The sequence below is a fragment of the Phoca vitulina genome, unplaced genomic scaffold, assembly GCF_004348235.1.
Source record: "Phoca vitulina isolate PV1807 unplaced genomic scaffold, GSC_HSeal_1.0 scaffold59, whole genome shotgun sequence".
NCBI classification, from domain to species: Eukaryota; Metazoa; Chordata; class Mammalia; order Carnivora; family Phocidae; genus Phoca; species Phoca vitulina.
In genome coordinates, this window is record NW_022589762.1 from 106,487 (window position 1) to 130,416 (window position 23,930).

The window sequence follows — 23,930 nt, forward strand, 5'->3', positions numbered from 1 at the left end:
CACAGCAAAGGAAACAGTCAACAAAGCTAAGAGGCAACCCACGGAATGGGAGAAGATATTTGCACATGTCTTATCAGGTAAAGGGCTGGTATCCAAGATCTATAAAGAAATTCTCAAACTCAACATCCAAAAAACAAATAATTCAGTCAAGAAATGGGCAGAAGACCTGAACAAACCCTTCTCCAAAGAAGACATACAAATGGCCAACAGACACATGAAAAAATGTTCAGCACCACTAGCCATCAGGGAAATACAAATCAAAACCATAATGAGATACCACCTTACACCATTTAGAATGGCCAAAATTAACAAGACAGGAAACAACAAATGTTGGTGAGGATGCGGAGAAGGGGGAACCCTCCTACACTGTTGGTGGGAATACAAGCTGGTACAGCCACTCTGGAAAACAGTATGGGGGTTCCTCAAGATGTTCAAAATAGAGCTACCCTACAACCCAGCGATTGCACTCCTGGGTATTTACCCCAGAGATACAGATGTAGTGAAAAGAAGGGGCACATGCACCCCGATGTTCATGCTAAACTGTGGAAGGAGCCGTGATGTCCTTCAACAAATGAATGGATAAAATACTCTGGTTTCTCTTCAGATCGCATAAATCATTCGCCTTTTACAAATGAATGGATAAAGATGTGGTTCATATATACAATGGAATATTATTCAGCCATCAAGATGAATACCTACCATTTGCATCGACATGGATGGAACTGGAGGGGATTATGCTAAGTGAAATAAGTCAAGTAGAGAAAGGCAATTATCATATGCTTTCACTCATATGTGGAACATAAGGAATAGCACAGAGGACAACAGGAGAAGGGAGGGAAAACTGAATGGGAAGAAATCAGAGAGGGAGAGGAACATGAGAGACTCTGGACTCCAGGAACCAAACTGAGGGTTACAGAGGGAAGGGGGGAGGGGGAAGGGGTAACCGAGTGATGGTATTAAGAAGGGCACGTGTTGTGATGAGCACTGGGTGTTATACGCAACCCATGAATCGTTGAACGCTACATCAAACACTAATGATGTACTCTATGTTGGCTAACTGAACATAATAAATAAACAAATTAATTATTAATCCATTAAAAAAATTAATTAATTTAAATAAATTTTTTTAAAAAAATTGTGGGTCATAACTAAAACAGTACTAAGAAAGAATTATATAGGCTCCTGGGTGGCTTAGTCGGTTAAGCATCTGCTTTCTGCTCAGGTCATGATCCCAGGGTCCTGGGATCAGGCCTGGCATTGGGCTCCCTGCTCGGTGGGGAGCTTGCTTCTCCCTCTCCTTCTAGTGCTCCCCCAGCTTGTGTTTTCTCTTGCTCTCTCTCCCGCTCTCTGTCAAAGAAATGAATAAAATCTTTAAAAAAAAAGAAGAAAGAAATTTATAGCACTAAATGTTTTTGTTAGAGAAGAAAAGTCACTAATTAGTAAGGTAAGTTCTCACTGTAAGAAACTAGTAAAAAAGAGCAATAGAAACTGAAAAGAAAAAGAAGGAAGAAATATAGGATAAATCAATGAAATTGAAAACAAATACACAATGTAGAAAAATCAGAGAAATAGAAAATGTAATCTTTGAAAGATGAATAAAATTGACAAACCTCTAGCAAGACTGACAAAAAAAAGAGAGAATCATTGACTTCTACCTCTGAAACTAATAATACACTGTATGTTATTTAGTTGAATTTAAATAAAATTAAATTTAAAAAAAGAAAAAAGAGAGACAATACAAATTACCAATATCAGGAATTTAAAAGGAGATGGTATTACAAACCCTGCAGATATAAAAGCATAAGAGAATACTATAAACAACTATACACACATAAATTTGATAACTTATTTGAACTGAACAATTCTTTGAAAAGCACAAACTACCATACCTCACCAACATGAGGTAGTTTGAATAACTCCATAAGTTTTAAAGAAATTGAACTTTTAATTTTTACAATTCAAAAAAGAAATCTCCAGGCCCAGTTGGTTTCCCTGTAATAGTACCCTGATACCAAAATCAGACAAAGTGCAAAAAGGAAAGAAAACTGCAGACCAATATTCTTTATGGATACTGATGTGAAAATTCTTCACAAAATGTTAGCAAATAGAAGTCAGCAATATATAAAAAGAATTATACACCTTGATCAGGTAAGGTTTTATTCCAAGGATACAAAGACGGTTCAATATTCAAAAATCAATGTAATCCACCATATCAGCAGGCTAAAGAAGAAAATCACGTGATCAAAATTAACTGATGCAAAAATGGCATTTAACAAAATTCAACTCCTATTTATGATTTAAAACTCTTAAAGAACTAGAAATACAGGTAAACTTATATAATATGTAACTCCATCTGTACAACATTTTCAAGGTAACAGAACTATGGAGATGGGAAAAAAATTAGTGATGGCCAATGTTTAAGGGTTGGGGGAGGAGGATGAGTAGGAATAAAGGGGGTAGCAGGAGAGAGATCTTTGTAGTGATAGAACAGTTTCTTGTCTTGACTGGAGTGGTAATTACACAAATATACACAAGTGATAAAATGGCATAGAGATATGCCCACAAATGGTGTCAATGTCAATTTCCTGAGTTTGATATTATGTAAAATATAATTGTTGGAGGAAACTGGGTAAACCTCTCTATCATTTTTGCAACTTCCTGTGAATCCCTAATTATCTCACAATAAAGGTTTTTTAAGAAAAAGTAATGGGCAAAAAAAATAAAATGGGCATTTTTATTGGATTACATTAAATTTATAAATTACCTTAGGGAGAATAATATATTTATTTTGTTGACAGTTACTATCTAATAATAAGGAATGTCTTTAAATTTATTCAAGGCTATTTTTGTGTCTTTGAGTTTAAAGTTTTCTCATAAAGGCTTCTAAACCTTTCTAGTAAATTGTTATTTCTAAGTATTTCTCTTTTTGTTTCTGTTCTTAACAGAAGTTTCTTCCTCCACTAACCAATTATTGTTATTTGTGAAATCAAGGCTACTAATACCCTGCTACCATACTGACATATTTTGTTTAAGTTAGTCTTATAGAATAGGGTTTTCCAAATGTACCATCATATCATTTACAAATAGAAATAGTTTTACGTCTTCATTTCCAACTATTATTCTTCTATTTTCCCTCATCTGAATGCGTTAGCTTTCACATAATTCTAATAATTCACATAATTCACATAAGTCTAAAGGAAAGGAACACACCATGAGTGATTTACCACAGCCCTAAACCCTGGCCTTGAGGATGTGTTATTTTCTCCCTAATTAGGTCATAGTTACACACCCAGGAAATTTTGAGGCTTATCTGAAATCCCATGGGTAGGTCTCTCAACTTGCATCAAGAGAGAATATGCCCCTTCCTGAGTTCCTGACCCTAATTCTCTCATACAATTCTCTAATAAATTTGTCTATGCAGATACCTATGGGACTTGGTGCAGGAATGATCCTCAGATAAGGAGGCTCACAATGGACAGCAGATCTGGACCTCCTTTTTTTTTTTTTTTTTTTACCATGATCTCCTTCATAGAAGAGCAAGGAAGTATGGTTTCTCTGAAGACAATCCTCTAGAAGTGATTAGCATTACTTCTTACCTAACCTTCCTTTTCTTGGAACATTTTATTCTATTTTTCTCAGGGCTACCAAGGAATATACAATAAAAATTAGGGAAAATCAACAATTAACAAGATGTACATTTAATACACAGGGACCTACTGTGCTCCCAACCCTGGGTATCTTACCAATAGTAGTTGCATAAGAACAGCTTTTTGATTTCCCTAAAATCCTACCAGAGCTGCCAACTTCAGAGAAGAGATGCATTAACTCATCCTCTCTTTTGTAAATGTTATATACTTTTGTTTCTCCTCCATCCATCATTCTATGAAGCAGCAGTTGAAACCTGGGCACAGATACCAAGGCATAGAAACAGTGCAGGTAGACAAAAGAATAGAATTGGTAGTCCCTGTTATCTGAGCTTTCTTACTATATGCAACATATCAACTCTGTAAACCCCAGTTTCTTCATCTATAAAATGAGCAGAGTATCCATTTGAGATTGTTGGGAGGATTAGAGATAAGGTATGTACATATATAAAGTATGGTATATCCTGCTTAAAACCTTCCAAATGTTTGTTTCACTTAGAGAAAAATCTAAACTCCTTACCATGCTCTGTATGCTCTGGCCCCAGCTTGGCTCTGGGATCTCATCTCCATCTCACACCATCCTCTAGGCACGTTGACCTCCTTTATGTTCTTCGGACATAAGCTTGTTCCCACATCTGTGTTTTGTTCTATGTCCAGCACTCTCTAACTCCAGAACTTCACATGATGGCTCTCTCCTGTCATTCAGGTCTCCATGAGGCTTTTTCTGACCACCCAGTCTAAAGGAGCATTCCCCCAGACACTTTCCTTCATCATGGTTTTTTTTTTTACTTCATATCAGTTAACACTACCTGAATTATCTCGTTCATTTATTTGTGTTTTTACAAGGGCAGGAAATGTGTCTGTCTTGTTTCTCACTCTCTAACAGTGTCACTCTCTTCCTTCCTTCAATCTTCCCAATGCCCAGATCTTTCCATAGCCAACAGGCTACATTTTAGGGTGGGCCAAGACTAATCCAGAATTTAAAATCCTGATTAGGTCTCTTCACAACATGTAACCTGGCTTCACCCTAACTAGAGAGAGTGACTCTCATTTTTTGTGTGTGTGTGTGACACAAAGCTGCTTTTACCCAAGGGAGGGTCTGAACAGCTCAGCATTCATTTTTGGCCCAATCACCCACAGGCACTGGTGTTAGATACCTCTTCTAATGGAAAACAGAAATTAGGCTGGGCTTAGGAGTATAGTCTGTTACTCTTGGAATAGTTAAACGTGCTTTGAGTGGAGAAGCATAAATAAAGAGACACAGCCAAGGGGAAAGTGTTATATTTAAAACTCCTCCCCTTCATTTTCTTCTTCAAATGAATCAGTCCCCACTTCTTCATAATCCTTCTCCAGAGCAGCCAGGTCCTCCCTGGCCTCAGAAAATTCTCCTTCTTCCATTCCCTCTCCAACATACCAATGCACAAAGGCCCGCTTGGCATACATGAGGTCAAACTTGTGGTCCAGGCGGGCCCAGGCCTCCGCAATTGCAGTAGTGTTGCTCAGCATGCAAACAGCCCGCTGGACTTTGGCCAGGTCCCCTCCTGGCACCACGGTGGGTGGCTGATAGTTGATGCCCACCTGAGGAACAGAGAAAGAAGAGGAGCAAGAAAAGAAAATGCAGAGCAGCCAAAGGATAACTCAAGATGGGGTTACCTTGGTAACATGGTGTGGTAGCAAGACACAGTCATGGGGTGGGAATGGGAGCAGGCCTAGATGTGAAAAGAAGGAACCAAAAGGTTTGAGAAACAGACAGGTAGAGAGAAGTGAGTGTTGAAGAGAAATTAAAAGTGAGTAGAATTGGGTGAAGGCAAATTCAAGGGAAGGGTTATAAAATCTAAAGACTGCAAAAGGCTAGCTGGAATTTAAATAAAAACTTGGAAGAAAAAAATAAAAACTGCAAAAGAAAAGGAGGAGAACAGGGATGCCTGGGTGGCTCAGTTAAGTGTCTGCCTTTCACTCAGGTCATGACCCCGGGGTCCTGGGATCGAGTCCCACAGCAGGCTCCTTGCTCAGTGGGGAGCCTACTTCTCCCTCTGCCTGCCACTCCCCTGCTTGTGAGCTCTCTCTCTCTCTCTCTCCCCCACCCCAACAAATAAATAAAATCTTTTAAGAAAAGAAAAGGAGGAGAACAGGGCTGGTAATAGGTAGAAATGTTAGTGGGGGAGATTCAAGTAGACAAATGAGGGTAATGAATGAGATTATTATTAAGGGGGGGGTGTACACTACATGTTTATCTTGAAAAGGGAAATAGATTCTCTTTATAGGCAAATTAATTTCTAGACTTGAAGTTTACTCTTTTCCACATGGTCATCTAAAGTTTCTTAGTTATACTGTCAACAAATTTAGGGAAATTTCTCTGCCAAGGGCAAAGGGCTGTTTAAAGATCAGGGAGGTGGGTGGGGGGATGGGGTAACTAGGTGATGGGAATTAAAGAGGGCACATGATATGATGAGCACTGGGTGTTATATTCAGCTAATGAATCATTGAACATTATATCAAAAACTAATGATGTACTATACGTTGGCTAATTGAATTTAAATTAAAAAAAAAAAAAGATCATGGAGATAATCCAGAGCAATAAATTTAAAAATCCAAAAGGTCCTGGAGATGGTGTTAGTGTTAACCTGGCCCCATGTCTCAGGGGAGTGAGGCTTGTTAGAAGAAAAGCAAGGACTTCAATCAAAGAAAGTTAATTAAAACTCTTGCCTGGACAAGCCAACTTTCCAAGATATGGTAGCATGGCAGGGTCCTCTAAGCTAACCCAATCTGATATTAGGGGCACTGAGAAATCTCCCTTCTCCCTATACACATATCCCAAATCAAAGCCAATCCCAGAAAACTGGAAGAAGTCGAAGGTAAAACTGTGATAATATTTATGGGACACAGAACCACAAAAAATACCTCTCCTACCCAGGTCATCATGCCTTATTTGTCAGCCTCTTAATTTCATAGCTTTAAAATGCATGTTCTCTTGAGATGTAGGTAGGAGTTACAGCAGGCTATATAGCCAAGTGTGTAGCCCATTAAATGAATTCACAATCATCTATCATTCCTCTTAGACAAAAGTAGAGGTGAGGCTGCGACAGGGGCAAAGGACCAAAAATGAGAAGGGGATGGGCAATGAATATAAACTTTGCTGTATCACATATTTTGCTAGATCTGACCCTGACCAGCAAAAAACTTTGTGCCTGGAGCCAACTCTCCTCTCTCAAACAGTAATTATCCCTTCAACTGAGTCAAATAGGGACAAACTCCCTTGGGGAGGATGTGAGAGGATGAAGTTCAACAAACATAAGCTTTTCCAAAAAGCAGCTAAAGATGCTAGACCTACCTATCGTTCTGGACATAATCCCCAAACTTCAGCTTAAAATAGAAGAGAGAGAATGAGGGGCATCTCCTTTTTGTTAACTTCCCCACTACCCTCACATCTCATTTTTTCTTTTTTCCTATTCATTTTCCTACTAGCTTGTTTTGTTGTTTCCATTTTAAAAATTTAAAAAGAACTCCATATTTTGGAAGATCTTGATAATTTTCACATGAATGACCAAAACTGATCCATAAAAATAGGTGTAGTCTAGGAGGGAAAGATTGTGTATATAGCTAGGAGTATAGCAGTGAGGGAAAATGCTACAAAAGGAGATCAGCTAGGTCAAAGCCTCATATGCAAATAGGTCAGTCAAGAAACTGGCACATGATGCCTTGTTTTTGTAAGCACCATCAGGGAAAAACAGACATGCTCGTCTCTTTATATCTAGCAACTGGTATAACCACCCCTGGTGCTGAGTGAACCTCTGAACTATTAAAGGCATGGCTGGGGGTTACTAATTAATGTAAATGATGGTAATTATTTTGATAATGGAATCTGATTAAAGACCATGGGAACACAGGACAAAGTGGTCAAACAGTTCACATGCACAGAGCCAGCTGCATGCCTTGCCAGTGCAACTCAAAGGAGTGACTTCTAACATTCAACATTCACTAGTCCTGAGATCCATGGGTTTTCCCTGGCTATTGTACCTACCCACTAACCCTCAGAGTCTGGCATTTTCCAGAGTGCGGACACCTGATCTACAACAGGCTTCCTCAGCTTCTTCTTACTCCTGGTTAATGGAAAATGTCAGGGCTTCACAAAATAAGTGACTCAAGTCCTATAGTAACCATAAAATTTCTTATCCTCACTCTAAGTTAATTAAGACTTACAGGATGAATATTTAACTTTTCAAAATAAATTGGGAGAGGAACACATCTTTTGTTAAAGGAGGGAATTATATCTCTCTGGTAACTTGAATTAATTTGGTTAACTCCATTCTCTGATCTATTGTCAGATTACATCTACCTCCACTCATTCATCCTGTTCATCCCACTTGCCTGCCTGGGTTCTTTCCAGCCTGTTCAGTCCTCCTTACTAGAGAAAAGCCCTTTTCTTCCTGACCTTTGAGATGCTTGCAGATGTTAGGGTTCAGGAGCAGTAAGAGCCTTCTCCCTACTGCAGTATTGCCCTTCTGAGTATTGCAATTGTCCTCCTCCTACTTCTTTCAATAATCCTTTCAAATAAAGTCTCTCCTTACCTAAAATGAATGAACTAATGAAATTATGGTTATATTTGTCTTAAGCCCTCCTCCCATATCATCCCATGAAGCCTGAAGCTCCCATGGAATTGTATGTCTAAGACCCTGGAATTTACACATCTTCCTCCCCCATCCCTGGTAATCTCCCTCTGCTTCTCTATTTGTCTCTCTTCTCCCTAAGTCATCAGCTCTCACCTTAAAGCCTGTGGGACACCAATCTACAAACTGAATAGTCCTCTTGGTTTTGATGGCAGCAATAGCGACATTCACATCCTTAGGCACCACGTCCCCCCGGTAGAGCATGCAGCAGGCCATGTACTTCCCATGTCTTGGGTCACACTTCACCATCTGACTGTTGGGCTCAAAGCAGGAGCTGGTTATCTCAGCCACGGAGAGTTGTTCATGATAGGCTTTCTCAGCAGATATAATGGGTGCATAAGTGACCAGTGGGAAGTGGATGCGGGGGTAGGGCACCAGGTTGGTCTGGAACTCAGTGAGGTCCACATTAAGGGCCCCATCAAAGCGGAGAGAGGCAGTGATGGAAGACACAATCTGGCTGATGAGGCGGTTGAGATTGGTATAGGTGGGGCGCTCGATGTCTAGGTTCCTGCGGCAGATGTCATAGATGGCTTCATTATCCACCATAAAAGCACAATCTGAATGTTCCAGTGTGGTGTGAGTGGTCAGAATGGAGTTGTAGGGCTCCACCACTGCAGTGGAGACCTGAGGGGCTGGGTAGATAGCAAACTCTAGCTTGGACTTCTTGCCATAATCCAGGGAGAGCCGTTCCATCAGCAGAGAAGTGAAGCCAGAGCCAGTGCCCCCACCAAAACTGTGGAAGATCAAAAAGCCCTGCAAGCCAGAGCAGGCATCTGTCTGGGGAGAGTAGAGCATGAGAAGAAATGATGAAGACAAGTTTACGAGAATACCCTCATGTCAACAAAGGCAAGCAATCCTCTCTACCTGCCCCACTCTATTCCTCAACATTTTTATGTAGGTAAAATCAAAACAGCCTTGAAGAAGTAAGATAAAAGGAGTTGGGTTGATCTTGAGAGGACTAGCTAAAATATATAGGGTGGCAAACAGCACAGGTACATGCCACTAGGTACATGGAAGTTTCCAGCCCAGTAGCTTGGTTGAACCAGGAATAAGAGTTTCAGAACCACAATGATTAATAACTTTGCCCTTTGAGAACCCCAACTCCTTGCCCATTTTCCCTGCCCTTGTCATTGGTTTTGTGGGAGCTGCTGAAAGGAGCCTTGAAAGGTGGCTCAGGGTACCAATTTCAGAAATATAAATGGAGTCAGAGAACCTGAGTTTTAGTATCAATTTTGTCATTTCCCAGTTGTAAAAACTTGAGCAAGTTATTGAACCTCTCTAGATTTCTGTTTCTTCCTGACTAAAGTAGGGCAATAAAAAATATACTCATCTCTCAAGGTTATTGTGATTATCAAATGAGATAGCATGATATGATTAAGTACTCAATGAGATAGCATGATTGAGTAAGTACTCAATGTTACCTCTCTCTTATCATAACAAAAGGAATTCATACAGTCACAAATTTTCCCATTGGGTATGATCTATGATACTGGTTCTGAACTTTAGGGGCCCACACACGGCTTTGAGACAGATAACCTCTATGAGCCCTCCACTAAACAGAAAAAGTGAACATATACAAAAATTTGGCATCCTTAGCTCCCAAGAATCCCTGATCAAGTCCAACCATTTCCATTGTAAAGATAAGGAAATGAAAGCTCAAAGAGATAAAGTGGCCCACCCTGCAACTCAGAGCTTTCTAGCCAAAAGAACCTGATTCAAATCCTAACTCTGCCACTTTCTAGTTGTGTGACCCAGCTAAATTATTAAGCCACGCTGGCCCTCAATTTCTTCATCTGTAAAGTAGAGGGAAATGACTTTCTCTTTCTCTGTATGATTATTAAGGGAATTAAGTGAAGGAACGTATCTAATTGACATTTGTAATGGCATTTGTAAGTGCTCAAATGTATCAATAATCTCTTCCTCTTCTCTTCCAAGGTAAATTCTGTGTTAACCTATGCTTCCAACAAGCAAAGAGCTAGCCTTCCTTATACCTGGAATTTCCCCCAGATACTACCATAGAGTATCAATAAGAATTAGTAGGGCATTGGCCTGTAGGGTAGTTCATGATGTCCAGGTGGAGAAAGGGGCATCATCACTGTGAATGCTTCTTACACAACATAAGCAAAAATTCCCAAATCTTAGGAGCTCTATTCTGTAGCCAGGGGTCATGTGCCTCCACTAATTCTGTTCAGGCTTAGGCCTGTCCATTTTAGCCTGACTCATCAATTCCCTACCCTTGTTAATACTTACCAGCTTCCGTATGCGGTCCAGCACCAGGTCGATGCTCTCCTTGCCCACTGTGTAGTGGCCCCGGGCATAGTTGTTAGCTGCATCCTCCTTCCCTGTGATCAACTGCTCTGGATGGAAGAGCTGACGGTAGGTTCCTGCCCGAACTTCATCTACCAAGAGACAGAAACTATCAGGTCTTACTACCTTGTTTCTAGAGGAGATGCGTCCCTCATTAAATATCATATAATACTTTTCTGGGTCTCCATTTCCTCTACCTGTAAGACTCCACTGAGGTAAAACCAGACAACCCTATAATAAATCTGCAAAAGGTTAAGAGAATTCCAGGGTAACATAGGCACTAATAGAACCAGAAGCCTTAGACTCAAATAGGCAAAGAGAAGCTTTCCTGCTCTGCTGGCAGGAACTTTTAAAAGCATCAGGTTCACAAAGTTCACCAAACACCAAAGTTGATTGCCCCTCTTTCCTTCCACTTTGGCCCCTCAAGTCTTCCTTTTTACTTTTTTTCTTTCATACTGCAAGGTTACCCAAAACTTTAACCCAATTTCACTTGCACTAAAATGTTCTAGGGATACAGAGAAAGATTCCAGGTGATCTGCTCTCCCAGGAATTGTCCCACCCCTAACCTAATATATGTCAGGCACTGGAGATATTTTAGAATGACTTTGAAGCAGAGCTATGTTCCAGATTCTAGAAGAGCAGGAACCCTAGAGAGGGTGGCTATTCAGCTCACCTCCAAGGGTCCACACAAAGTAGATATATAGCAGATCAAGATATATCAAGGCCCAACTACATGTCCTCTTTTCTTCAGAGTTCCTCTACGCCCCCACCCAGGGAAATCATCCATTTGCATAGTGCCTGGGAGGGTAATCTGCACATTTTGTATTTGTACAAAGTATCCAAGGGTTGTGTACCTGTTGCCCCTAGAAATTAGTGTTTAGGCATTACAGACATTAGCCCAGATATCTCTGTGAAACTTACCCATCCCTTGCTTGGTGAACCAGCCTTGAAGCTAAGGAAATCCTGATGTTGAGCTGAGGATTGACCCAGGAGTCAGACCCAAGGGAAGTGATGTTGCGGGGGAGGGGAGGGGGAATCAAGGGAAAGGTGAAGAACCAAGAACCCTGTCCCAACACAAATCAGAAGTCTTGTTTTCTAGGATCCTGAAGAGGTTCATTCTAGAACTACAGCAACCTCTGGCTGTAAGAGAATGTGTCTGCTATTACTCCATTTTTTGTAAGATATGTAAGGTTATGCCAGACCCATGAGAAAAGACTGCAATTATTATAGAATCAGAAACCTATACTTTGGAAAATTGACTATTTGGAGACCTCTCATAATTCCTAAAATTATTTTTATTTTTTACTCTTAGCATATAGTTAAGAATCTTGACAATTTGGATCTTTCTCAGCAGGTTTAAGGGGTTTAAGTACAGGGTATTTTGTTCTGCATAGGTTACAGCTACAATAGGGGAACAGAGATCTGTGATTCCTATTGTAAGACTCCCCCAGACTGTGGAGATTTCAAGAAACTAACAGAAATAAGTGTGGGGTGGGGTGGGGAGTTTCTAGCTGAGCCACCCCCACCTTCCAATTAGAGATTCTGCTGCCTTAGCTATTATGGACCAAAGGCTCTGCAGCTTCATGTTGTTTTCTGTGGAAAGGATCCTAGCCCATACTCACCTACTACAGTAGGCTCCAGATCTACCATGACAGCCCGAGGCACATGTTTCCCATTGCCAGTCTCACTGAAAAAGGTGGTGAATGAGTCATCGTCGTTGACCTTGCTGGCCTGGACACTAAAGGTGCCATCCGCCTGGATGCCGTGCTCCAGACAGAAGAGCTCCCAGCAGGCATTGCCAATCTGAACTCCTGCTTGACCCACGTGGACTGATATGCACTCCCGCTGTGAGGAGAGTGCAGAATCAAGGTCAGAGAGTCCTAGGCCTTCGTCATGCCCTTATGCTATATCCTGCACATCTGAGGACTTGTCTCTCCCTGTCATTCAACTCGCATGATATCCGTCCCTACAACCATGCCATATAAAACCAAGTGGTGTCTGAGGTGTCAGGTGTCTGGGCACCACTGCATCTGGACTGAGACTTGGCTCTGAGGCTTGCTCTAAAGGTTGTTTCCCATGGTTAATCCTTTGTGCCAAGAAAAGGAAAAAGAGGACAGCTATACTGATAAAACAAGGGGCTAATTCCAAACCATGAAATTCCTGTACTGATGAAGGAGGTCAAAGGATGAACCAATGATAACAGCAGAAACTGTCCATAAATTCACTACCATACACAGTGGCAGCTCTCATATTCATGCCTAAACCCTGACCTTCCTAGGCAACAGCCCCTCTCAATCTCTCTCTTTCTCCTTCTCTTTCTCTCTTTCCTTCCCTCCCCTCCCTCCCTTTCCCTCTCTCTTTCATGCATGCGTGCGCGCACACACACACACACACACACACACATGCTCACACACTCAGAATATCATAGAGCAGATAAACACTCATGGAAGGAAAATACTTTGTAAGTAGGTATCATGGGTGTCTTTAGTATTCTGGTCACAAATGTAGGAAGAAGAAAGGATTGTTACATCAGCAAAGGAGAATTGGGAGTGTATAAATTAGGCTCTTCCTAAAGTTGGAAAATTTCTTTGTAGCCACCATAATCTGCTCCTTTGCCTATGTCAGGCCACATATTAAAGCTGACCTTTAGAGGGTCCTTACCTCTTTGTTACTCTGGTATGAAGCCACAATTACCTGATTGGTCATAATACTAATAGTTGAGGATGAGAATGGGTGTGTGTGTGTGTGTGCACGAGAGAGAGAGAGAGAGAGAGAGAGAGAGAATGTGTGTGTATTAACAAAAGCTGGGGTTTTACCAGAAAGCATGGCCGCATCACCTCCATATACCCACCTGTGAGGAAGCAGTGGCCAGCACACGTGGCTCTGTGCCTGCGATGCCTGCTAGAGCCCAGCTGGGAAGCATGTGCTTCGTCCATGGGTTCTATTCTTATCCATGACCTGACCTGGCATTTTCCAGCTAGGTAACCCAAGCCAGAAGAAGGGCCTCCAGAGAATTTGGCTGGGCATTGAAACACACGGAGTCAGAGGGAACTTGGAGGTTCTCTGGTCATGGGAACAGGGCAGCTGCCCTGAATAACACCTCAAAGAGCCAGAGGTGCCAGGACCCATTACTCCCTAATTCAGTTTTAGAACTGGGCACCTACCCTACACCTGTCTCTATGCCCTTGCCTTGGGGAGCATAGGGCACAGGTGTTCACAGCAGCCAGTATGAAAAGTAGCCCTATCTGGGAATACAACCCAGCTATATTTCCATGAATCTGGTGGCCAAAGAAAGGCTTCACTCACAAAGCTGTCCACACCCCAGGGTTTAAATCTCGCCTTCTCCATTTACTTGCTGTGCTGTGTGACCTTGGCTGAGTTAACTAACTTCGCCTCATCTGAAAATAATAAGTTAGCCATGATTATAGTTGTTTTTGCCTTTAGCATTATCATTTTCATTATGATACTACCTTGTAGCTTTATTCTCCACCCAGAAACACAGGTGGAAAGTTAGAGACTCCAGGTCCCCATTCTACTCACCTTTACTGTGAGGTCTATTTTCTGCCTTCACCTTAGGTCTTAATTCAGACTTTAAAAAAGTGTCCTACACCCAGGAACCACCCCACAACCAGCGTGTTATCAATCAGTCCACATCTTTCACATCCAGGCAGCCATGGCTTCCTAAAGAGGTATGTAAAGCTGATGGGACTTTGGAGAGACCTAAAAAAAAAAAAAAGTCTGATCCTATGTATCACCTTCTAGGTGACAACATCTTCTGTGGCCCTGACCCTCAGTCTTTGGAACCTTGCACCCCCGCACCAACCACCACCACACCCCAACTATCCTCCAGGCCTATCTGTGGTGCTATTTGCGCTCCAGTCAGCTCTTCTTTCTGGAACACTCTTTCTTTCTTTCTTTTCTTTTTTTTAAGATTTTATTTATTTATTTGACAGAGAGACACAGCGAGAGAGGGAACACAAGCAGGGGGAGTGGGAGAGGGAGAAGCAGGCTTCCCGCTGAGCAGGGAGCCCGATGCGGGGCTCGATCCCAGGACCCTGGGATCATGACCTGAGCTGAAGGCAGACGCTTAACGACTGAGCCACCCAGGCGCCCCTGGAACACTCTTTCTTTTTCAGCAAGAATGCAGGGATATTTCAGAAAGATCAGAGGTCATAGGAGGAAGAGTAAAGGCTCTTTGGGACCAGAAAACTACCAATATGGTGATATTAATGATATCAGCCTCTTTTGATATCCCCTTTAATCTCACACATACTGATAAATATGCCAGTCTTCACAAACTCTCTCTCTCTCACACACACATACATACACACCCCTTAGGAAGAGCTATTTTCCCTGTTAAACTAATTTAGAGTAACTGGAAGTATAAAAGAGGTTCAGAAATAACTGATACGTTCATAGATGCTTCCAAAACCCAAAAGCCACTACACCAATCAAGAGAAAAGGAAGATTCCCTCAATACCATTCCCCACTAACAGGAACCAGGGCTCCTGGGAGAAATGAAGAGTTCTAGGTGTGGGGCAAGGAATATACAAGATGAGCCTGGAACATCTTATGGTGCCTGAAAGCACAGAAGCTAACACAGACCGGGATGATGTCGAAAGATCTCAGAAACCAACTTGAAGAAGCTCCCACTGCCAAAGATGAGACAGTATGAGCATCAAAAAGAAGAAGAATGGTACTTGATTGCAACAGGATGTATATAAAAATCCACAACTCCTTAGTGTTATTAAGAAAAGAAAACAAAATTCATTTGTCCACAAACAGCACTGTTGATGAGGGAAAGCTCTTTTTTTAAACTGAAGAATGTCAGCTAATAAATGTACAAGGAATGATATATTAAGAAATGTTGCCATATTACAGTTCTTAATTACATAATTGATTTGGACAAAGATGCCAACACCATTAAGTGAAAGGTTGATGGGAAAAGAAATGGATATTCAAATAGCGCCAAAAAATCACTGTTACTTACAGGTTACAAGGGGAAAAAGTAACCACAACAGTTACTAGCCAAACACTGGGATCAATCTTAACAGTACTGATAGAAAACCAGACATTAAGAACCTCCTTATGTGACGCAACATGACATACACAACACCACCCATGAGGAATTCTTATACTTAGCCTTGGAATGCCCGGGTGGCTCAGTTGGTTAAGCGTCCAACTCTTGATTTTGGCTCAAGTCATGATCTCAGGGTTGTGAGATCGAGCCCTGCATCAGGCTCTGCACTGGGCCTGAAGCCTGCCTAGGATTCTCTCTCTCCCTCTCCTTCTGCCCCTCCCCGCCCCACTCAGTCTTGCGCATGCACTCACTCTCTTTCTAAAAAAAACGAAAACAAAACAAAACAAAAAATATTCATCCTTAATCTATTAAACACTTTAAATTTAGTTTCCACATTATAGAAAACACCAGGATCAGAGTGATAAGTGACGTATTGAGAAAACAATAAAATAAATCCAGAAGGTGAAACATTCTACAGGGCAACTGATACAATCTTTTTAGTTCATAAAAAATAAAGATAAAAGGAGAGACTGTTCCATATCAAAAGAAATTCCAGAAACATAAATCCACATGTAGTATGTGCATTTTGCCTGAATTCTGGTTTGAACAAATCAAAATTATTTGGGGGACAAATAGAGAAATTGATTAATTTTGTTAAGCATGATAATGAAAGTATAGTTAGGTAGGACAATATCCTTATTTTTTAGGGTCACTTTTTTTTTTATTATGTTCAGTTAGCCAACATATAGTACATCATTAGTTTTTGAGGGTCACTTCTAAAGCATTTGGGGCAAAATGCCATGACGTCTGTTTTTTACTTTAAAATACTTCAACAAACACAGCAGGTAAAGTAAAACTGGCAGAAAAATTATTATTATTATTAAATCTAGATCGTATATGTATGGGTGGCATTATAGTACTATTCCAGATATTTAAAATTTTTCATACTAAAAAGAAAAAAATTAAAGAAAGGAACTAGAGGAAGAATGGGAGTAAAGATTTCCACTCACCATAATTACCTTATCCTGCAGGGCCCAGGCTCTTCCTGTCCCATTTCACTTAGTCATTTATTCAACTAACAATATTAAGAACTAATTTGTCAGGGCACAGAGCTAGCCTTCTCCAGTCACTGCCTGATCACCATCCCCCTCTTCCTCCCCAGAAGTTCTACATAGATAAACACAGAGCAGACCCAGTGCTGATGGCCTTGTGAGGTCACCCCTCATGCCAAAGAGAGGTCATCCATCTGGCATAACCAGGGATGTTATGTCAACTGTAAATGTTTAGGACACTAGAACCAGACTGGCCTCATGGATCACCAAATATGATTCCCTCCCCATTTTACAGATGAAAAATCTGAGGCTCAGAAAGGTAAAGGGACAGATTCAAGATTTCACAGCTCTGCCGCAAGAGCCCAGACTGGAATCCAGGTCTTCTGACCTCAGCCTGAGTTCTTTCCTTTATACAACACAACCACCAGCCTCACTTGCACTCTGAACTTCCAGGGCCCTGGGGTATGCCCACATCTACATCAGTGCAAGCCTGAGAGTGTATATAGCAAGGCCAAGCTTGTATAGCAAAACTCCAAACAGAAAAAAGCTCCAGCGCAGAGAGAAACTGAGAATGGCTTATGGTGGTAGCCTCTTTGAAAATGGGTCATCCTTCTCTGATAGAACCAGGAATCTGTTTCTCAGGGCTGGTGTGTACAAGGAGAGGGAGGGGGCCGAAGTATAGAAGCAGCTGACCCAGCAGAGGATATTTAAGTCCTAAATTTGCTCCAAACTCAGATTTCAGATACCCCTCTCTAGCCAATCAGAGCTCATGTTTTCTCTCTCACGCTATTTCTCTCTCTCAGTTCCATTTTGAATCTGGGCTTGTAGAGCTCAGACCACTTCTGTGCTCCAGGGATGCTGGGAGGTGAAGGGGGTTCTCTGTGTGCTGCTGAACCTCTCTGCCCAGCAATCCAGAAGGTGAAGATGAGGAGATGGAGAGACTTAATAAAGGAGTTTCCTTTCCTCAAGAAAAGTATGACATATCTTTACAGACCTAGTGCTGGTATAACTACAAGAGTTACCCACTCTGTTCATTCCTACAACAAATATTTATTGTATTATTATGTGTAGGAAGGTATCAAAAGGTACTAGGCTAACTCCTACTCATCCTATTCATTAAATGTCACTTCTTACAGGAAGTCTGGAAAACCACAAACCAGCACAGGGCCCCTATTATGTGCTCCCACAATCCTCTTCTTCCCTATCATTGTATTTATCATACCATATTATGGCTGCTTGTTCAATTTTCTGACTTTCCTAGCAGAGAGAATAAGTTCTATGAGGGCAAGGAACTCTTGCTTACTCAGTGCATCCCCAGCCTCAAGCACAATGCTTGAATGTAGTGGGTGCTCAATAAATGTAGGGATGATTAGAATGAAAACTCTGCACTGAGGGGTCTTATAATCTATTAAACAAGAGAAGAGCCAGTGCCAAAGACACAATGGGAGTTCAAAGGAGAAAAAAACAACTCTGGCTTGGTTTCCTGGAACAGGAATATTTGCAGTGACCTTGACGAATTTAGACATGCCAAAATGATCATTTTAGTTGAGCTTAGGAGCAATGTGAACAAGAGGCAGGAAAATTTAGGGCAAGTCCCACAAACAGCACAGTTTGCCTGACGTGTAGGCTCATGAAAAGCAGAGCAGATGAGACATCTGTGCCACCTACCTTCATCTTCCATGGGGAGGGGACCCTATGTTTTGCAGAATATCGAAAAAGAAATTCTAGAACCTTACAGTCCTTTTATAATTCCACTATAAGAAACCTTTTCTTATATCAATCTTATATTTCTACTTAATATTAGTCATTCCCTTTTGTTTTGCTCTCAGAGGACTAAGATCAGCTAATTAGGACCCTCTGTAGAAGGAGGCTTTGTAGCTTCAAAAATCATTCTGAAGTATTGTAAAACTGGCATATTATCTAGGGAAGGAACTGACACAGACCAGTGGTATATGCCATGTGAAAACCTGAGACCAGTCCACATCCCCTGTGGTCAAATGCCACACAGTTGCTTTCAGGAAGCATATTATTACCAAATTATGTCTAGTTGTCAGGTTGGGCTAACAAATTACCTATATTTTAGGATCTAGGTCAAAGATGGCAAATAAAAAGTAGATCCACAGTGTTATGGAGGAATAACTAAAGTAAGAAGAAATGTGATTCATAAAAGATTGCTTGAATTATCTCTGCTCAAAACCCTTCAATTACAGCATATTTGTAATCACTCAGAACAAAGAAAAGATAGCAAGCCAGAAACAGCAAGAACAAAAACTTGACCTAAATTAACATCAGTGAGTGAAAGTAGCTCAAGAGAGGGGGCTCAGATTATAGGCACTGCATTTAGGGCAGCAATAGGGATGACATAAGACCATCTTTAGGAATGGCAGGGGTGTGCGGTAAGTAGACTCCCAGCCTAAGAGACCCACTGGTGTCCGAAGGCCCTTAGGCTTTAGCTGACCTCAGGGGCAAGTGTGAGAGACAGTTAAGGAGTTTTAATCTGGTGCATAACCACCTACTCCATTTTCCCATTCTTCCACAGTTCATTATGTGGGAGAAATTCTAACAGGAAGACACAGACAGGGGAAATGTCAACAACGGCCACAGATAGCGTTACTGGTCCCTTGGTGGCCAAAGGGAAAAAGAGCAGTTGGTCCACTTCCGCCCCCAAGGAAGGAGCAGTTGGGTCCACCCACCCCCATCATGGGTCCTGAATTCACCAGTTATTTCCCCCTCAGAAGTTATTTTTAACTTTTCATCTTCCTGTCAAGGTCACTCAGAAGCCCCCTCAGAAAGAAAACTCAGCAACAGCAGTGGCCCTCTAGCTCTGCATGGCCTGACCTGAGCCTGGAAGCTTCCTATGAAAACTCCTCCTCATTTAGCCAGCACCTGTGCCCTAGCTACTGCCGAGGGAAGTTCTGGTCATCAGGGCTCCTCTGCTGTTCAGAGGCATGTACCCCCACAATGTCTAGGGGAACCTGTCCTTAGTAATGGGAAGGGCAGATGCAGCAGTGACTCCAGAAGTGGTCTGAGGTCAGAAAATAAGTATGGACCCTGCAGAGCTCAGCCACGCCTGCCTACATGGGGGCAGTTTGCAGAGGACTGCAGACACAGAAGCAGTGTCCCTCTCGCCCCCCCAGACACTCTCCCCTCCCCTCTATTTTTTTGAGGAAACAGGCTCTTTGTTGCCACTTCATGTCTATCCCCATCTGAACCAGTGCTCCCTGGTTCAGAAGGAATGCAGTTAAGGAGGCTGCGCTGCAGATGTTCTCACCTCCCCATAAACCCAGACACTCTCTCTGTGCCCTGGTATCTTTGACATGGGCTTGGCTTGGGACACCTGGCCAGGAGTCTCCATCCCACTTTCTCCAAAGGTGTCCTAGTCTCAGTTCCCAGAAGAACTGCTTACTGGAAGGACACTGGGAGCAGATGGGAATGCTCAGTTATAGGATTAGTTATACATTTCTTACTCAGAACATACACAAATGCTGAATCTAATTCTTCTTCACACAGAAGCAGCCTTCTCCCTCCAACCCCCACAAGGGAAGGGAATCCTGGAGGGTGGCTGCCTGAAACAATCTGTTAAAGTAAAGTTCTTTCTGCAAGGGTAGGATTCTTTGGGTCTTCGTTTATTAGATGTGTCATCCTAGCCTTTCAGGAATGGGTCAAGAGATTTTTAAAAAGAGGTTCTATGAGTAGGAAATGGCCAATAAAAAATGTTTTCCCATTAAGACAATGCTGCCCATGTAACTAAATATTTTAAACACAACCTGTTTTACAAAACTCAGTTTCAAAATAAATAAAAGATATTCTCTTTTCAAAATATTCAACCACAGGTTTTCAGTTAAACAGCCACATTTAAAATAAGGTTTTACTGTTAAACATTTTTATTTACCAGATATTTTCAGAAACTTGCCTATTGAATATATATCAAAGTTTGCTCAGAGGGCTAGATTACGATCCTTGACTCCCCTGTAAGCCTCCTTTAGGCTCTACTCTGAGAGTTACTACGGCATTCAGGTCAAAATTAAAACATGCAAGAGAAAACACTTTGAAAATTATACAGCACTACATTCTAGATATTATAAATATTAAATATCAAATTCTGAGTGTGCTGCCTAGGATTTGCTTCAGAATAATGGGAAGTGAGGGAAAGGGGAATAAATGAAGCAAGACTTGTCCTAAGTAGATAATTGTTGAAATTGGATGAGGCATATACTGGGGTTCATTATATCATTCTCTCCCCTTTTGTATATGTTTGAAATTCTCCACAATAAGAAGTTTAAAATAGTAAAGCTAGGTGGAGCCTTGGAAATTGTAACCATAACCCCTCTTCATTTTGTAGATGAGAAAACCAGTCCAGAGAGGTTAATCGACCTTCTTGAAGCTCGCTGCAGAGCCAGGAGTCAAAATTCTTCTCTGGGCTTCTTCTATGACCTCACATCAGGGACCTCGGACAGGAATGGATTCCTTTGGCCACTATCACCAATATCCCCCAAGTTCTTCAAGCTCCCAGGTGGGTCTGCCAGCATGCTCCAGAGAGAGAGGCTGCTGGACAGACCTCTAGCTAGAAACAGGGCTGGAGCCAGAGCTAGAGGCCCTGGGCACTTTCCAAACACAGCAGAGGCTGGGGGAGGAGCGGAGTTTTCTCGCCTGCCCTGCTCGGTCACCTGACACCTAGAGCAAGAGTGCCCAGAGAACTGACCTTGACTTACGAGACTTGCTTATTCTGTCCCCCTCCTCCACCCAAGCCTCCCAACCCACCTCCCCGCTACCAAAATACCAGGGCTCTGAACAAGGAGAGTCTGGGTTTTCAGGCATTCAGGGAAGTGGATCGGGAACAATTTTACCCACTCCCGGGGGAGAGCGTTGGGGGGGGGGGCGGGATTCTAGAGGGCCTGGAGAGGCCCCCTCCAGCAAGTTAAGATCTGCGTCTGCAAAAGGAGATAGATTTCGGGGAGGGAGAAAGGAGCCGCCGCTGAGCCTTAACCATGATAGTAAACAAAAAGAGGTCTGAGGTCCCCTTGCCTTCGGGAGGGAGACTTCTGTGTGCCAAAAACCTTCCCATTTCGACAGCTGGAAAAACTGGGGAGTTGGAGTGGGTGCTAGGTGTCTGGGAGGCTGAGAGCACTCCAGTTTTAAATGCCCCCCCAAACCCAAGCTAATGTTCAGAGACGAGAAAGGAAAACAACCTCAAGCGTGGGGAGACTGTGACGCCCTAAGTCCTCTGTCACATTCTGGGGCTCTCTCACATTTGATTGGATTTGGGGACCTAACTGCACCCACTCCCCCAGCCGCCGGGGCCAGCTCACCCATCTGGAATCCCTGGACTGTCTCCTACTTACCCCACTCTAGACCCTGAGCTGCCCGTCTGGGGATCCCTCAGAATCTCACCTCTTCGGCGCGGGCTTCCCAAGTCCTCCCTCTCCTCACCTGCGTGCGCAAATCTCCCTTAGGTCCCTTTGGGGGGCGATTCGCCTCAGGTCTCTACTTTATGTATATTATAAAGGGTACTGGCACGGGTGTCCTCCGCCCGAGGGTACGGACCCCCTCGACCCTGAACTGACACCCCAAGAGACTTCAAGCTCTGCAGATCCAAAGCGATGGATCCATTAGCCCCCGCGTAGATATGGCTCTCCGCTGGGTGCCAGCCCCGCGCCCCAGATCCCCGGCCCCCAGCCCCGGGCCCTGGAAAGGCTCACCATCGCGGCTGCTCTCCTCGCCGGCTTGCCTCCCAGCTGGGCCTGCCCACCCCAACTGCTCTAGATACAGCCGCCTCCGCTGTTGTGACACACCGGGCGGGAGGGGGCCGGGGACAGACATGCGGGGCCAGCAGCTGCCCTGCAGCATCACAGTGCCCAGGGAGGGGAGGGACCAGGGCAGGTCACAATTGCTCCTCCCCGCCCACCCCCGGCTCAAATCCCGGGGCAGCAGAGGTGGCCCCACCCCGCCTCTGGGTCCACCCTCAGGCATCTTGGGCGCTGTTGTGCTGGGAATTGCGCGGTTGGGTTCCTAGCGCTTCCATGGCTCGGCGGGGGAGGCAGTCCTATTTATTAGCAAAGCGCACTTGTACACTCTGTGTGAAAGCTGCTTAGGAAAGAAATGTAAAAGTGCTGCTAAACAAAATGTTCATCACTGCCCAAACTTTCATTCTCTCCCTGCTGCCAAACACTAGCCACCTGACTGGGGTTTAGTTGACTGCAGTCACCCTAAACCCAGGAGAGCACAAGCCTCACTGCTAGGAGCGGGCTTCCAAGCTCAGCTCTGTTTCTTACCTGCCTGTGCTCGAGCAAGTTGCTGAGCCTCTGCTCTAGTAACCTGTTTCTACTTCCATCAAAGCCTATGTGGTCACTGGAGAGTTAACTGAGATAACATAGATAAAGCCATAAAGCTCCTGGTACACAGCAGGTGCTCGATACTTAAGCTGTTTCTGTTTCTACTGCTCTATCAGTGTACATCACTCCTCCACCATTATTTTCAAATCTCTTTCTTGATCCATTTATCATCACTCCCTCTTCCTACTTTTAAGCCCAGAATGTACTAAATGATACAAGAGTTCTGGCTTCCTCTTTGCCCAATAATAGGACCTCCTCTTGGTAGCCACAATGATGTTGAAGGGCAAGGGATTTCCTCTACTTTCTAGTTGGAGAGGGCTGGGGGCAACTGGGTCTGGCCTTGGTAAGAGCCCCTCTTTTTACACTTCAGATGTTGGCAACATTATTAAACCTCCATCCACTTTCCCCAGCAGAGGCCAATCAATCCCTGCTAAAACATGAAACCCAGTCTCACATCCCACTTTTCTCAGGCACCTGACCACCAACCATCGAGTCACTCCAGGCAAATTAATGGCTTTTCTGCATGATACTACTACACAGAGCTGCTTTGACAAAAGTACTACACTTTACTCACTGATACATAGAGTACTTATTAGATTACGAGTTGAATTTTTGTCTGTCTTATAATGTAAGATCCTGAAAATTGAGAATCATGATTAAGCTAACTCCCAAGCATATAATGGTAAATGCTCAATAAAGGATGACTATTACTAACTATATATTTCTTTCTCTTCCAAATCCCATAGCATATTCCATTACTTCTTCCATTACATTTATTACTTTCCACTTTGGATTCTAGATATGTGTGGGTGTGCATGTGCTTAAACGTTCCTACAAAATTGGAACACCTTAAAGGCAAGGATTCTGTTGTCCTCCCCATCAAAAGTAGCTAGTTGAGCCTAGGTATT

The 23,930-nt window shown here is 42.8% G+C and overlaps 1 protein-coding gene across 3 annotated transcripts; it reads right to left on the reverse strand.

Moving 5' to 3' along the window:
* Nucleotides 1-3,494: 3,494 nt before the first annotated feature.
* TUBA8 (tubulin alpha 8) lies at nucleotides 3,495-23,359 on the reverse strand. 3 transcript variants are annotated; one of them, XM_032390897.1, is made up of 6 exons: nucleotides 22,390-22,672; nucleotides 14,159-14,338; nucleotides 12,241-12,463; nucleotides 10,562-10,710; nucleotides 8,408-9,088; nucleotides 3,495-5,222 (listed from the first exon to the last, which is right to left on the reverse strand). In XM_032390897.1, the coding sequence occupies exons 3-6, from the start codon at nucleotides 12,266-12,268 to the stop codon at nucleotides 4,929-4,931; spliced, it is 1,152 nt and encodes a 383-aa protein (XP_032246788.1). In that variant the 5' UTR covers nucleotides 12,269-12,463; nucleotides 14,159-14,338; nucleotides 22,390-22,672; the 3' UTR covers nucleotides 3,495-4,928. The 3 variants fall into 3 exon arrangements, with proteins under 3 accessions (XP_032246788.1, XP_032246787.1, XP_032246786.1); XM_032390896.1 differs by lacking the exon at nucleotides 14,159-14,338; XM_032390895.1 differs by lacking the exons at nucleotides 12,241-12,463; nucleotides 14,159-14,338 and having other exon boundaries at nucleotides 22,390-23,359.
* Nucleotides 23,360-23,930: the final 571 nt, after the last annotated feature.

Coding starts and splice junctions, on each gene's coding strand:
- TUBA8 (XM_032390895.1), bottom strand. CDS start 22,660: ATGCCTGAGGGTGGACCCAGAGGCGGGGTGGGGCCACCTCTGCTGCCC. Junction 9,089..10,561: donor TGGACCGCATACGGAAGCTG/GTAAGTATTAAC, acceptor TACTCTCCCCAG/ACAGATGCCTGCTCTGGCTT. Junction 5,223..8,407: donor GGTGTCCCACAGGCTTTAAG/GTGAGAGCTGAT, acceptor TCTGTTCCTCAG/GTGGGCATCAACTATCAGCC.